Raw genomic sequence first — 16,495 nt, 5'->3', positions numbered from 1 at the left:
GCTACAAAAATAAAATAAAAGTCACCACACCTTAAAAACGAGCGTTTGTTCTTTTTTTCCCCATTTGTTCTTTTTTGCTGTTATGTAGAGGAGACAGGGACATAAGTGTGGATCTACATGAGCTTTATTTTTCAACTCACATGTAAGCAAATACGCCACAGTGTCAATTCCAGTCCTTCAACGGTAGCTATTTCGTCAGAATAAAAATATATATTAATATAATACATACAACCTATTATTTGTGCACTATTGACAAGTGATGCACCGAAAATGTGGGCGTGTTAAATAGACTTTGCTCACCGAAACTGAATGTTGTGATTAAATAGTAACTTCTGCTGGCAACTGTGTCTTTCCGGGCGCACAGGAGTGACGTCCATCCATCCATCCATCCATCATCTTCCGCTTATCCGAGGTCGGGTCGCGGGGGCAGCAGCCTAAGCAGGGAAGCCCAGACTTCCCTATCTCCAGCCACTTCGTCTAGCTCTTCCCGGGGGATCCCGAGGCGTTCCCAGGCCAGCCGGGAGACATAGTCTTTCCAACGTGTCCTGGGTCTTCCCCGTGGCCTCCTACCAGCTGGACGTGCCCTAAACACATCCCTAGGGAGGCGTTCGGGTGGCATCCTGACCAGATGCCCGAACCACCTCATCTGGCTCCTCTCGATGTGGAGGAGCAGCGGCTTTACGTTGAGCTCCTCCCGGATGGCAGAGCTTCTCACCCTATCTCTAAGGGAGAGCCCCGCCACCCGGCGGAGGAAACTCATTTCGGCCGCTTGTACCCGTGATCTTATCCTTTCGGTCATGACCCAAAGCTCATGACCATAGGTGAGGATGGGAACGTAGATCGACCGGTAAATTGAGAGCTTTGCCTTCCGGCTCAGCTCCTTCTTCACCACAACGGATCGATACAACGTCCGCATTACTGAAGACGCCGCACCGATCCGCCTGTCGATCTCACGATCCACTCTTCCCCCACTCGTGAACAAGACTCCTAGGTACTTGAACTCCTCCACTTGGGGCAGGGTTTCCTCCCCAACCCGGAGATGGCACTCCACCCTTTTCCGGGCGAGAACCATGGACTCGGACTTGGAGGTGCTGATTCTCATTCCGGTCGCTTCACACTCGGCTGCGAACCGATCCAGTGAGAGCTGAAGATCCCGGCCAGATGAAGCCATCAGGACTACATCATCTGCAAAAAGCAGAGACCTAATCCCGTGGCCACCAAACCGGAACCCCTCAACGCCTTGACTGCGCCTAGAAATTCTGTCCATAAAAGTTATGAACAGAATCGGTGACAAAGGACAGCCTTGGCGGAGTCCAACCTTCACTGGAAACGTGTCCGACTTACTGCCAGCAATGCGGACCAAGCTCTGACACTGATCATACAGGGAGCGGACAGCCACAATAAGACATTCCGATACCCCATACTCTCTGAGCACTCCCCACAGGACTTCCCGAGGGACACGGTCGAATGCCTTCTCCAAGTCCACAAAGCACATGTAGACTGGTTGGGCAAACTCCCATGCACCCTCAAGAACCCTGCCGAGAGTATAGAGCTGGTCCACAGTTCCACGACCAGGACGAAAACCACACTGTTCCTCCTGAATCCGAGGTTCGACTATCCGGCGAAGCCTCCTCTCCAGTACACCTGAATAAACCTTACCGGGAAGGCTGAGGAGTGTGATCCCACGATAGTTGGAACACACCCTCCGGTCCCCCTTCTTAAAGAGAGGGACCACCACCCCGGTCTGCCAATCCAGAGGTACCGCCCCCGATGTCCACGCGATGCTGCAGAGTCTTGTCAACCAAGACAGCCCCACAGCATCCAGAGCCTTAAGGAACTCCGGGCGGATCTCATCCACCCCCGGGGCCTTGCCGCCGAGGAGCTTTTTAACTACCTCAGCGACCTCAGCCCCAGAAATAGGAGAGTCCACTACAGATTCCCCAGGCACCGCTTCCTCAAAGAAAGACGTGTTGGTGGGATTGAGGAGGTCTTCGAAGTATTCCCTCCACCGATCCACAACATCCACAGTCGAAGTCAGCAGAACACCATCCGCACCATACACGGTGTTGATAGTGCACTGCTTCCCCTTCCTGAGGCGCCGTATGGTGGTCCAGAATCGCTTCGAAGCCGTCCGGAAGTCGTTTTCCATGGCTTCCCCGAACTCTTCCCATGTCCGAGTTTTTGCCTCCGCGACCGCTAAAGCTGCACACCGCTTGGCCCGTCGGTACCCGTCCACTGCCTCCGGAGTCCTATGAGCCAAAAGAACCCGATAGGACTCCTTCTTCAGCTTGACGGCATCCCTCACTGCTGGTGTCCACCAACGGGTTCTGGGATTACCGTCACGACAGGCACCAACAACCTTGCGGCCACAGCTCCAATCAGCCGCCTCGACAATAGAGGTTCGGAACATGGTCCACTCGGACTCAATGTCCCGCACCTCCCTCGTGACATGTTCAAAGTTCTCCCGGAGGTGTGAATTGAAACTCTCTCTGACAGGAGACTCTGCCAGACGTTCCCAGCAGACCCTCACAATGCGCTTGGGCCTGCCAGGTCTGTCCGGCATCCTCCCCCACCATCGCAGCCAACTCACCACCAGGTGGTGATCGGTAGAAAGCTCCGCCCCTCTCTTCACCCGAGTGTCCAAAACATGAGGCCGCAAATCCGATGACACAACTACAAAGTCGATCATGGAACTGCGGCCTAGGGTGTCCTGGTGCCAAGTGCACATATGGACACCCTTATGTTTGAACATGGTGTTTGTTATGGACAATCCGTGACGAGCACAAAAGTCCAATAACAAAACACCACTCGGGTTTAGATCCGGGCGACCATTCTTCCCAATCACGCCTCTCCAGGTTTCACTGTCGTTGCCAACATGAGCGTTGAAGTCTCCCAGTAGGACAAGGGAATCACCCGGAGGAGCACTTTCCAGTACTCCCTCGAGTGTACCCAAAAAGGGTGGGTACTCTGAACTGCTGTTTGGTGCGTAAGCACAAACAACAGTCAGGACCCGTCCCCCCACCCGAAGGCGAAGGGAAGCTACCCTCTCGTCCACTGGGTTGAACTCAAACGTACAGGCTTTGAGCCGGGGGGCAACCAGAATTGCCACCCCAGCCCGTCGCCTCTCACTGCCGGCAACGCCAGAGTGGAAGAGGGTCCAGTCCCTCTCGAGAGAACTGGTTCCAGAGCCCTTGCTGTGCGTTGAGGTGAGTCCGACTATATCCAGCCGGAACTTCTCTACCTCGCGCACTAGCTCAGGCTCCTTCCCCCCCAGTGAGGTGACGTTCCACGTCCCAAGAGCTAGCTTCTGTAGCCGAGGATCGGACCGCCAAGTGCCCTGCCTTCGGCTTCCGCCCAGCTCACAATGCACCCGACCTCTATGGCCCCTCCTATGAGTGGTGAGCCCATTGGAGGGATGACCCACGTTGCCTCTTCGGGCTGTGCCCGGCCGGGCCCCATGGGAACAGGCCCGACCACCAGGCGCTCGCCATCGTGCCCCAACTCCGGGCCTGGCTCCAGAGCGGGGCCCCGGTGACCCACGTCCGGGCGAGGGAAATCTGGGTTCATTTCGTTGTAATTCCATAGAAGTCTTTGAGCTGCTCTTTGTCTGATCACTCACCTAGGACCTGTTTGTCTTGGGAGACCCTACCAGGGGGCATGAAAACCCCCAGACAACATAGCTCCTAGGATCATTGGGACACGCAAACTCCTCTACCACGGTAAGGTAGCAGCTCAGAGAGGAGCAGGAGTGACGTAACTCGCCCAAAGCTGACGAAGAAGTCACGTACAGATCGCATTGCTTTTAGACCTAAGTCACATTTGAAAAGATCAGATTCCATTCGGTATCAGGACTAACATTTGATGTGGCCTGAATCTATCCATCCATCCATCCATCTATCTATTTTCTACCGCTTATTCTCTTTGGGGTCGCTGGTGCCTATCTCAGCTACCATCCGGCGGAAGGCTGTGTACACCCTTGACAAGTCGCAGGGCCAACACAGATAGACAGACAACATTCACACACTAGGGCCAATTTAGTATTGCCAATCCACCTATCCCCAGGTGCATGTCTTTGGAGGTGGGAGGAAGCCAGGGTACCCGGAGGGAACCCACGCAGTCACGGGGAGGACATGCAAACTCCACACAGAAAGATCCCGAGCCCGGGATTGAACCCTGACTGCTCAGGACCTTCGTATTGTGAGGCAGACACACTAACCACTCTCCCACCGTGCTGAATTTAATGCCAAAAAAATCTGATTTTAAGCACAAGAGCAACGTCGGGAGTTCCTCATTGTAATGACGAGCGACTACTTACTCCTCTGCCACGCAAACGTCACTTGTTCTCATCTTCTTATTGTAAAGTATTGTTAACATATAGGGGGTTGTCGTAATAACAAGAAGTAGCAATACGAAATTCCGCAAAATCATCACTAGCTGTCGTAGTTTTTAGAGTGTCCAAAGTACCAGCGTATTATGCATTTGTCATCCCATATTTTCTGTAGAATTGTACAGGATATACTGTAGGTCACACTCATTTATTTTTACATAGAAAAACAGTATTTCAACAGGGAGTGTTTACTGATATTGTATCAGCTTACCTTTCCATTGGGTCTGAAAACGATAGACTTGTTCTCATCATACTCCAGACTGTAGAATGTAAGAGAATAAATCTAAATGCAACAATCATAATAGTTCATACACTTGGATATTTGTTAAATAAATGATAAATGGGTTGTACTTGTATAGCGCTTTTCTACCTTCTAGGTACTCAAAGCGCTTTGACAATACTTCCACATTTACCCATTCACACACACATTCACACACTGATGAGGGAGCTGCCATGCAAGGCGCTAACCAGCACCCATCAGGAGCAAGGGTGAAGTGTCTTGCTCAGGACACAACGGACATGACGAGGTTGGTACTAGGTGGGGATTGAACCAGGCACCCTCGGGTAGTTGGGACTAAAGTTTGTTGGGTGATATAAATCACATTTATTTTAGTTAATTACATATACAAGATACAAATAAATGCTCCCGGAATGGTTTCTATATAATGTATGTATTAAAAACAATATTTGTTTTAAATGTGGACAAGAACACACGTTTTTCTATTTTTTTATGTATTCTAACTTGTAAATAATTGCTAGCAAAAGTCAGCTAACAATGGAGTTAATGGGATTCGCTTTATTACGCTTATAAAGCGTTCTAAAAAAATACAAAAGCCTCAATCAATGTTTTATATACACACACTATAAGTATATACAGTATGTAATGTAGTAACAGACATCACACGTAATATTTACTTATTCTGCTCATTTTAAGCATAGAGCGGCATATTAATTTAACAGACGCATCACAATATTCAATATTTTCTTCTTCAACAATGATAACAACGGTACTACTACTCAAGACACACTTCATGAGAGCCAACAACAACTTTATAATGTTGTTGATCCTGAATATAAGAAGGATCATCTGCAAGTTTTAGTAGCTGTGTGCAAAACAGATCAAGCTTTAGGTGGCATACTGTACAAGGTCTGTTATTAGTAGGATGCCGACTGATGGGATGTTTATACAGTCGTGGTCAAAAGTTTACATACATACATACAAATGGGGGTTAAATCACCAAAAATGATTCCCGGGCGCGGCCACCCCTGCAACTCACTGCTCCCCTCACCTCCCAGGGGGTGATCAAGGGTGATGGGTCAAATGCAGAGAATAATTCCGCCACACCTAGTGTGTGACAATCATTGGTACATTAACTTTAAATAACATAATGTCATGGCTGTCTTGAGTTTGTAATAATTTCTACAACTCTTATTTACTTGTTGGTCACACAAAAAATTCATGAAGTTTGGTTCTTTTATGAATGTATTGTAGGTCTACTGAAAATGTAACCAAATCTGCAGGGTCAAAAGTATACATACAGCAATGTTAATATTTGGTTACATGTCCCTTGGCAAGTTTCACTGCAAAAAGGCGCTTTTGGTAGACATCCACAATCTTCTGGTTGAATTTTTGACCACTCCTCTTGACAAAATTGGTGCAGTTCAGCTAAATGTGTTGGTTTTCTGACATTGACTTGTTTCTTCAGCATTGTCCACATGTATAAGTCAGGACTTTAAGAAGGCCATTCTAAAACCCAAATTCTTGCCTATTTTAGCCATTCTTTTACAACTTTTGACGTGTGTTTGGGGTCATTGTCCTGTTGGAACACCCAACTGCGCCCAAGACCCAACCTGCGGGCTGATAATTTTAGGTTGTCCTGAAGAACTTGGAAGTAACCCTCCTTTTTCACTGTCCCATGTACTCTCTGTAAAGCACCAGTTTCATTGGCAGCAAAGCAGGAGTTGTGTTCCTGTGATTAAAGGCCTCAACTTTGCTCCTCCAAACATATTGCTTGGCATTGTGGCCAAATAGCTAAATTTTTGTTTTATCTGACATCACACGGACAAATATAAGACCTTCAGGAGGAAAGTTTGTGGAACACAGATGAAACAAAAATTGAGCAGTTTAGCCACAAAGTGGGACCACTGATGAGCAATGTCACTTTCAGCTACAGCAAGGGTGGGGCTGAGTTTCTGGTGAGACCAGTTAACCAAAGTAGGAACAATGAAGCTAGAATAGGAGCACACAAACACACACCCCACTAGCCGCTGAGAACCAACTTTAAATTCTACCGTGACTGGTTCTACAGGTCAGACAGACGGCACTTTTCAGCCCAGGACATACAGACATGGAAAAAGGAAAGAGTCAAATATTACACTGAATAAACTCATTAAGAGAGCTTACTCCGTCCAGAAGTGTTAGGCGATAAGGACCAAAACGGATACCCCGGTATTTTTAGTCCGAATACCGATGCACGGTGAATACCGGTATCTTTAAAAAAAAAAAAAAAAACTTTCTAAATGCTTAAGGTTGCCTCAGTGTTTTACGGGTAGATAACCGGTGTTGATAGTACTCACATTATTTTTGTTGTTAATGTTAACGTAACATTATAATAAAGTAATTAATTGGCCATTGATATGCCTGAGCAATTTTCGTTCATTTTGGTTATTAATGTTAGGCTTTTAGCCTCACGCTTGTGAGGCGAGATAGATGGAGCTATGACTGCGGTTAGGTTAAAACAATTTTTCAACCACCCAGCCGCTACTACAGTTGGTTAGTCGGCACGGGCTATTTTAAACCGGGGTTGTAGCTAAACATTTGTCACACCGAGTGAGTAGCAGAGAAGAGCTATTGGTAGCTTCTGTGCTAAGTCGCTAACAGAAGTGAACAACATAAAAAGATGAGACTGGTGGTAAAGTTGCTACAAGGAGAAATATAGGTTGTCAAGCAAATGTCATTATGTGTAAATAAAGCTGTAGTCACTCACCAATCGCCGAATCCAGTCGCTGTCCTCCCGATAATGGCGGTATTGTCTCAAATATGTACCGCTTTCTAAAATATAAATGTAATAACTATATTTCCGGTATACCACCCAGCCCTACGTCCTCGGGTGCCCATGAGACAGCATTGAGGAGGGGGCCGACAGAAGGATGTTGATGAAGTTGACATCCATAATGTCCAATCCCTCTAACCCCATGCACGACACTGTGGAGGCCCTGACTCGCTCCTCCAGCATTAAACTGTTATATCTACAGTGCAAGAAAGAGTGCTACCACAGGTCCTTTCCATCCCCAGCCGTAAGATGTTAAAACGCACTTATGTGATTATTGTGGTCTTTTTTCCCTTGGTGTGCAATGTTAGGATAGCGTTTTTGTTTTATTTTTATCTATGTATAGTGCAATCTTTACTGTGCAATATGTATTATTTATTGGAAAAAAAATGTTTTATTATTACATTTTACTTCTGTTACTCTATGTAAAAACCTGCACTGCAACCATATAATTTCCCCATTGCGGGAGAAATAGTAGTCTATACATCTGTGTCTTTAAGGACACAGAAACAAAACAAGGTGGACAGAGGGTGGAGCAGAGAGAATGTTATCCTCACCTGCCAAGTCTGTGAAAGGCGGAGCTGTTCTGTTTGGGGAGGTTGTTGAAGAACAGCTCAAGCTGGAATGCATGAGGGGAGGTCTTTCTAGAAAGACACAAACACACACTTGATGACACAAATGAATGAACACCTTTGGTATGGCATCACTCTTCAAAAATAATGTTATATGTTCGCCTTTTTTCCTGAAAAAGGAATATAAGTATCCTTAATTTTGTGACTTTTTTAAATTCCCTAGTTGCACTACTGACATGTGCATCTAAACTATTATATTATATTTGCCTATTCTTTGGCTTGTTTGCATTTGTTGTGATGCCACTGTAGAAATTAGAATTTCCCCTCTGGGATAAATAAAGCATTTCTGATTGAAGCCTTGTATTTTTTGCCATTGCATGTGTGTTTAAAAAGTGTTTGTACTGTCATGCAGGAAAGGTAATCGTTATCCAAAAAAGCACTTACATGTCTTAGGGCAGTGGTTCTCAACCTTTTTTCACTGATGTACCCCCTGTGAACATTTTTTTAATTCAAGTACCCCCTAATCAGAGCAAAGCCTTTATGGTTGAAAAAAAGAGATAAAGAAGTAAAATACTGCACTATGTCATCAGTTTCTGATTTATTAAAATGTATAACAGTGTAAAATACTGCTCATTTGTAGTGGTCTTTCTTAAACTATTTGGAAAAAAAGATGTAAGAATAACTAAAAACTTGTTGAGAAATAAACAAGTGATTCAATTATAAAATAAGATTTCTACACATAGAAGTAATCATCCACTTAAAGTGCCCTCTTTGGGGATTGTAATAGAGAGTCATCTGGATTCATGAACTTTATTCAAAACATTTCTTCACAAAAAAAGCAATCTTTAAAATCAATATTTATGGAACATGTCCACAAAAAAAATCTAGCTGTCAACACTGCATATTGCATTGTTGCGTTTCATTTTCAGTTTATGAACTTACATTCATATTTTGTTGAAGTATTATTCAATAAGTATATTTATAAAGGATTTTTGAATTGTTGCTATTTTTAGAATATTAAAAAAAAAATCTCACGTACCCCTTGGCATACCTTCAAGTACCCCCATTTGAGAACCACTGTGTTAGGGTATCATGGGCTAGCCACAGGTCTTACCCGAATGCTCTGCCGTCAGGTAAGCTGCTGTGGGCTTTGATTCCTGGAGGAATGACACGGACTTCTGTGACAACTACCGCGCAAGGGAAGCGCACCACATCCACATTGGTAAACTGTAATTGGATAAATAAACATTACGGTAAATGTGTGTAAGTACGTCCACCATCAAAACACAGGCCGGCGCGGTCACTTGCGCGGATTTCGGAAGTTACAAATCCAGAACTCCCCTTAAGCATTTCAGTAGAAATAATAAATAATAGAATAGGATGAGATATCTTTTATGCCATGCAAGAATAATCACAATACATTTCCCATTGATCAATGTGACCCATTATGTTCATGACAACGATTCCCATGGAGACAATGCTAACTTGTTAGCTTCGGGCTAACAGCTTGTTGTCCCAAAACTCCATAATAGAAACGATACGAGTGTTAAAAGAGAACTGTTCTCTATTCGATGCAAAATCGTTTGTATTTTACCTCCGCACTTTGGTGTTTAAACGTATCTAGAAAGAGAAGTTCCGTTGAAGAATCGCCCGCCATTGCTTTCAGCTATCAGCGGCCGATTGTCAACTTCCTCCTTAGGCAGCTAACTACTTCCGGGGCACAACCGTCAACGGGATAAAAACAAACAAAAACAAATTGTACTACAGTACTTTTAGCATTTTCTATGTTTCATTAGCATAGGTACACATTACTCGTTTATTTTTCATGATTGATTTACTTAATGGTTCAAATAATCCTGTCAACCTGTTTAAGTCTACGCAAATAAAAGTCCTTTAAAAAACCCATTTTAGCTGATTTAAAATTAGATGAACTCATACATGAATTACGATATTCTAAAAAGTATTTTTCCTCGTGTGCCACGTCCTAACATGCACGTGAGGCCACCTGAAAAAAGGGCCAAGAGGCGGCAGGTATGGAGTCACGTGACCCCACAGGTAACAAAAACGACCAACCTTCAGCCATTATTACTACGCGATGGTGGCTGCGCGAGTCTTCACCTAAATAAAACACAGACAACTTCTGGGCCCACGGAGCTCACCTATGCGCCCAGGTGCCACAGGTGTTCGTTTCCTCGAGCATTAAAGTGCGGACGTCGCTGCTCCCGTCGAGTTTGGTGTAGTTTCCGTATTTTAGACCTTTCTGTGTTCCTCAAATGACGGCGCAGGTAGACTACCTGGTGGTGCTGTGCGTCGCCACATCTGGCGCCAGTGGAGAGCTGCTGGGCTCCGACGAGAAGGAACTAGTGCGCTTGGTGTGGCAGCAGGTGGATGTAAATAACAAAAAGGTAGAGCATTTTTAAACAATTCACGTCTTTTTACATTAATATTCAACGTTAATGTTAAATAATGATTACAAGTCAACTTTTCAAATTGCCTTCGTAACTAAGCTAGTAATTTGGCTTCGTTTTGTGGACGAAGTAATATATTAGGATGGGATAATATGCCAAATGTGCTTTGTTTTCTATTCAAATACATGTTTTCATCGCTTCTGTGGGATAATACGTATTTAGGCCATAGCATTACTGTCCTTTTGTGCATGTTATGTTAAGGACGCCGACAATTGTGAACACTGTGTCCATATAAACCACTATGTCATGTCTTTGAATGAGAAGATGTGTCAAAACCTTTTAAAGTCTACTAAGAAACTCTTGTAAAAATATTGAAATGGCGATGTATCAAGTATATCACTGTATACATATACTTGGACTTTATAGTGAGAAAAATATACAATATTTTCATTTTCTATGTTTTAACACAGCGGTTCTCAAATGGGGGTTCGCGTACCCCTTGGGGTACTTGAAGGTATGCCAAGGGGTACGTGAGATTAAAAAAAAATAAAAAATCTATAAATAGCAACAATTCAAAAATCCGTTATAGATATATATATTGAATAATACTTCAACCAAATATGAATGTAAGTTCATAAACTGTGAAAAGAAATGCAACAATGCAATATTCAGTGTTGACAGCTAGACTTTTTGTGGACATCCATCCATCCATTTCTACCGCTTATTCCCTTCTGGGGTCGCGGGGGGCGCTGGCGCCTATCTCAGCTACAATCGGGAGGAAGGCGGGGTACACCCTGGACAAGTCGCCACCTCATCACAGGGACATGTTCCATAAATATTGATGTTAAAGATTTCTTTTTTTTGTGAACAAACGTTTAGAATTAAGTTCATGAATCCAAATGGATCTCTATTACAATCCCCAAAGACGGCACTTTAAGTTGATGATTACTTCTATGTGTAGAAATCTTTATAATTGAATCACTTGTTTATTTTTCAACAAGTTTTTAGTTATTTTTATATATTTTCTTCAAAATTGTTCAAGAAAGACCACTACAAATGAGCAACATTTTGCACTGTTATACAATTTAATAAATCAGAAACTGATGACATAGTGCTGTATTTTACTTCTTTATCTCTTTTTTTCAACCAAAAATGCTTTGCTCCGATTAGGAGTACTTGAAATTAAAAAAATGTTCACAGAGGGTACATCACTCAAAAAAAGTTTGAGAACCACTGTTATAACACATGTATATATTGCAGTTATTTGCCATGAATAAAACCATTAGGATTCAGATTAGATTAAGTACATTAATTATCACAAATCGGCTACAGAAATTGTAGTTTCTGCACGTATTTGCTTGATGATAAATATTGCATATTTTCTACTGCTTGCTAGTGTTACCATACCTGAGTTATTGTATAGAAATACGGGAAAATAGCTAAACTTTATTCACTAACTCTGTTGCAAAAAATATTAGTTAGTGTAATGCATAACTTTGGCTATCGAGAACATTAAATCCCTATTTTTATTGAATCAAAATTATTGAAATTTAATTATCTGGTGGCAAACATCGCAAATTATGCACAAAACAAACTATAACCGGATACCCAAAAATGTGCAACACTTCTTTCCAACAAAAGAGGAGATGTATAACCCTAGAGAAAAAGCAGATTTAAAACATTTGTACGCACGTACAACACTTAAGATCTTTAGCACAGCAGTGTGTGTAATTACATCATTCAGTGGATTATGCAAAAAGTCAAATAAAGTATTAATATGATCCACTTTAAGAAACTGTTCATTATGTATTATTTACTTACCCATTTGTCTATTTGTTTATTTACTGGTTTATTTGTTTATTCATTGTTGTGTCACATAATAAGTTGTATCAAATGTGTTAGTAATTGCTATGATATGAAAAGGGGTAGGATTAAATAGGCTATGCTTCTTCCTACTCCTTTTTGAACATGCTTTAATGAGAAACTGTAAATATGTATTTTGTCGTCTTGTAATTGTATGAATATCCGAAATACACTAATACCATCACCATAAATGGCCTTGTTACAGCTATTTAGCAATAAATCTTTAGCTCCATATGTTTTATTTTTTATTTTTTCCTAAAGTTGGGCAAGGTGAATGAGCTAGTGATTAAGCCTGAAGTGTCAGACTCGACTGAGCCAAATGAACCTGAGGATGGGTTGACGGAAATCGCAGAGGAAGAAGTAGAAGAAAATGACTCCGGAGCGGATTGCCTCTCTAACGCAAAGAGCCTGGAAACTGCCCTAAACATGGTGATAATGAGTGCAGTCAATATTATCTGCATCTGAACTGTCTTCTTGTTTGGTTTTAAAACATGCATCTTTGCAGTTCCATCTTCAGCTGACAAACGAAGTGAACAGCGCAGGTGCAGGCACGTCAGTGTGTTTATGTACAGACGGGCAGCTTCACATCCGTCAAGTCGTTCACCCCGAGGCCGCAAGCAAGGTGAGCAGGCTGGTTGTGTGCACGCCCCTCACAGCCAGGCAGGATGTGCTCTCGCTCACTTTAACTGCTGCAGTAACCTCTCTCTTGCTTACACGTGTGTGTTCCTGGTTGAATTTGCTCATGCACACTTGATGATCAGAGCAGAACACACCCATGCACATACCAAATTCTGAGCACACACCGCTGCCATTTTCCCACGTCTTGAAAAAAACACAGCTTCAATGTGCCATAAATAAAAGAAGCAGTTTATGAGACGCTTGTTCACAGTCTCAAAATATGTTTCCCCCTTCTAGAACGTCCTGATCCCAGAATGCTTTTACTCCTTCTTCGACCTTCGGAAAGCATTCAAGACGCACTTTCCCTCATCCAACCTGAAGGCTTTGGATGTATACACCATGGCAGAGTGTATCCTTGACATGTTGTGATCTGACACTACCGTTTGTCATCATGCTAAAATATGAGCGTCATGAATTAAAAGTTTTGAAATGCAAAGGATCAGCATGAGCAGTAAAAGTGTGTTTGACTAACATGGCACACTCACTCGAACAAGGAAGCCATTTTGTCACTTTTGTCTTATCCTTTTCAGTTTATTTACTTTTTCCCTAATCTTTACATTTTCTTGACCGAGCATTCTCTTCAGCCTTAAGTATACCAGTGGAAGTACCTCCAATGGAGCCATCAGCCACATTGCCTCCAGAAATAGGAGTGCAACAGGTCCAGATTATGGCCAACATCGTACTTACCCTGCTTTCTGAGCCATTATGTGAGTATTGCTGCACCTCATTTTACACAATAAGACCTAACTAGTTGAAAGCTTTTATGAGAACAATGGATTTGTCATTCAAATTTAGAGCCAACACATTTAAACAATTCACACAGTAGACATTTTCACCAAAAATGAAGAAAATCATTGCATTATTAAAAATGCCAATTAATCACACCATTTTTTTTGAACGCACCTTTACCTTAACGGCGGATGGTTACCAGAAAGGCGGTGCAAGTTACTGTACGATCCATGATCAGGTCAATGCATATGAAGGGCAATGATGAGTGAAGAAACTAACTGGTGGGCTAGCTGGCAAATTTTGCTTCAAAATACACTGAGATGGGACCCTGTCATAATACTCTTACCTGGTTTTGAGCATATAAATGTATAAATAGATGTAAAACATTTAAAAATAATGTTTGTGTATGACATTTTGACAGTGATGTTGCTTTTGTGTCCTAATATTTGCGTATTTTTTTAAAGTTAATGTAAATTATGCAAGCAAGTAATTTACTGCGATTAATCAACATCTGTGGAGCCACTATGATAATTACAAATTGTGTTAGTTTTTTTTGTAAAAAGGGAAAATAAACATATTTCAAGTCAAACCCGTTTTGTTATAACTTGTTAGAATCTACATTCAGCCTTTCCTCTTTACTTTGTGTGTTTTTGCTCTATTTTTTAGTTCTCTGCTTCTTTTTGTGGCCTGCATTTTGCGTATCTCTGGTCTAAATGTTTTTAAGATACACCACTTGGGTATCAATATTAGTGTTAGCCACTAGATGAGACCAAACCAATCAGAGCATGCTGTTCAGTATTTTGGCTCAGCCTCAGAAAGCAGTCAGTCTGTTGCCTCTCTAATGCTGTACGTGCACAATGGCTCCTAAAGTTACAACAGTATATGTCTAGTGTAATGGCTCAAATATGTTCAAAGGTGACTATGTGGGTGTTACTTCATGTCTAGAGGGCTCTCATATTGATAAAATATTAGTTAAAATATCAACAAGTTTTTCTATGCACGAGCTATGACAATGTACAATAAATATTCCTACTTAATGGATATTAACTTACCACAATCATGCTCAGAACCAACTAATCACAATAACAAATATGGATTATCTTAGTCCACATATATAAGTTAAGTTAACATAACTTAACTTAAATGACACTGACTTGTTACAAAACGAGGTACAGTCTGTTTGTTTAAAAACAATACACTATGTATATGATAAAAATGTTGCCTTGGAAAAAAAAGGAAAATGCCTAGATTTCATTAACACTGTCAGATCAGTATTTATTTAACTATGTATTTGTTACCGTCTGTAATTTGTAGTGCTTGGCCGTTAATATAATGAAATATTTTGTCTGGCTCATGTAAATAAATAACCAAGAAGGTCCTCTATGAATCCTGCAGTGACGTTCTTCAGCTGCAAACACATCAATAAACAAATCGTTACATGAATACCCTTCTGTCAGTGTCATTCAAAACTTCATAAAAGTAAAATTTTTGGATATCATAATATTGTGCGGGTTTAGCTAATTAGGTGTTCAATGTGGGGGTACTTGGTTTTTGGTAATTGTAAGATTTTTAAAAGCAGTTTGTAATTGCAGGTCACACATTCTCTAACCCGGAAAGAGTTCATGAGAAGTTTGAGACGGGTACTTGGTAAGTCATGTTTGGTACAGTCCAATATTCTTTATCGTCTCCCTAAATTCACCCAACGAGCTGAACTTTATTGTTTGTGTGCAGCAGTAAGATGGAGAAAGTAAATGACAACACAGTCATCAGAGCCAGAGGGTTGCCGTGGCAGTCATCAGACCAGGACATCGCCCGCTTCTTCAGCGGACTAAATATTGCCAAGTTAGTGCATGACCATAAACACTAAGAGTTCATTTTCCATGTCAAAATTAGTCCTGTCAAGTCCTGTCCTGTCTTTTTTAATGTCACCTTAATATGCGGAGAAAAGCTCTCCCCTTGAGGTGTTTCATGTATTATATTATTATAAAGATAGATAAATAACCTAAAAAGTAATTTTATTAACAGACTTGAACATGTGCTGTCTTAGCCATTTACTAAAATAAAACATGTCCATATGATGTCCAAAAGTGAACACATCAAAAAACAGTAGGAACTCTTTTCTGAGCGATGTGGATTGTATGTTGAACTTGTTGCTTTTCCTCTGCTTTAAATAACATAAAATAAATAAAGCAAACACATCAACCACAATGTTAGCACAGCTTACCAATGGTGGTTTAAGAGAAAACATTTAACAAATAATGGTCTATTTTTGTCACATTTACAAGGTAAACTTTGTAAAATATGGTCCTACGGATCGGAGGAATTGTTGGCTTTGATCGGATATTGACTGTCATTCACAGCTGTCTCATACACGGACACCAAAGTGCAACATTATCATGTTATAAAGCCTATTGTTCATTATGTACTTAGGAGTTTTGCTTTCATTTCGTCCAGCGTGCTACATGGCAGCAGTGTTGCTGCTGCTCGTTAAACACAAGATGGTGGCAAGGCAACTCGCATACAGAAATAGTATTGTTGGCCTGAAAATAAAATCTTCGATTTTTGTTTTCCCAATTTTTCAAAGAAACCAATGAACACAAATGGTAGAGATAATTCAAAACAAGCTTCACTTTTAAACTAGTATTTACTTTTAGCAAAATTATTTTTTTAAAAAGAGAGTTCTTTTTAGAACAGATATAAATTAAACTTTGTATTAAATTGTTTTCGAAAAACTAAACTGATTAAATGTATCTGTTGTAGCTATTTTTGGCATATTTACTGTGTGATGCTTTTGCTCATATGTTGATT

The 16,495-nt window shown here is 41.7% G+C and overlaps 2 protein-coding genes across 7 annotated transcripts in view; one reads left to right on the top strand and one right to left on the bottom strand.

Annotated features, from left to right (window-relative positions):
• virma (vir like m6A methyltransferase associated) overlaps window positions 1–9,757 on the bottom strand; it is a 34,723-nt gene extending 24,966 nt beyond the window's left edge. For all 4 annotated transcript variants that reach the window (XM_061915656.1, XM_061915657.1, XM_061915659.1 and 1 more), the window contains exons 1-4: window positions 9,604–9,757; window positions 9,124–9,236; window positions 7,995–8,081; window positions 4,599–4,647 (exon numbers count right to left, since the gene is read on the bottom strand). In XM_061915656.1, the coding sequence (XP_061771640.1) occupies window positions 4,599–4,647; window positions 7,995–8,081; window positions 9,124–9,236; window positions 9,604–9,666 (312 nt within the window). In that variant the 5' untranslated portion in view covers window positions 9,667–9,757. The remainder of the gene's footprint in view (window positions 1–4,598; window positions 4,648–7,994; window positions 8,082–9,123; window positions 9,237–9,603) is intronic.
• Window positions 9,758–10,078: 321 nt separating this feature from the next.
• Window positions 10,079–16,495, top strand: part of esrp1 (epithelial splicing regulatory protein 1) — a 32,056-nt gene continuing 25,639 nt past the window's right edge. The window contains exons 1-7 of one of the 3 annotated variants that reach the window (XM_061915668.1): window positions 10,079–10,414; window positions 12,542–12,709; window positions 12,786–12,902; window positions 13,196–13,307; window positions 13,543–13,665; window positions 15,280–15,334; window positions 15,419–15,529. In XM_061915668.1, the coding sequence (XP_061771652.1) occupies window positions 10,283–10,414; window positions 12,542–12,709; window positions 12,786–12,902; window positions 13,196–13,307; window positions 13,543–13,665; window positions 15,280–15,334; window positions 15,419–15,529 (818 nt within the window). In that variant the 5' untranslated portion in view covers window positions 10,079–10,282. The remainder of the gene's footprint in view (window positions 10,415–12,541; window positions 12,710–12,785; window positions 12,903–13,195; window positions 13,308–13,542; window positions 13,666–15,279; window positions 15,335–15,418; window positions 15,530–16,495) is intronic. The other 2 variants (XM_061915666.1, XM_061915667.1) reach the window with 2 other exon arrangements.

The sequence above is a fragment of the Nerophis ophidion genome, linkage group LG11 (assembly GCF_033978795.1).
Source record: "Nerophis ophidion isolate RoL-2023_Sa linkage group LG11, RoL_Noph_v1.0, whole genome shotgun sequence".
In the NCBI taxonomy this organism is placed as follows: Eukaryota; Metazoa; Chordata; class Actinopteri; order Syngnathiformes; family Syngnathidae; genus Nerophis; species Nerophis ophidion.
The sequence above is the reverse complement of the archived record's forward strand: the minus strand, read 5'-3'. Positions and strand labels throughout refer to the sequence as shown.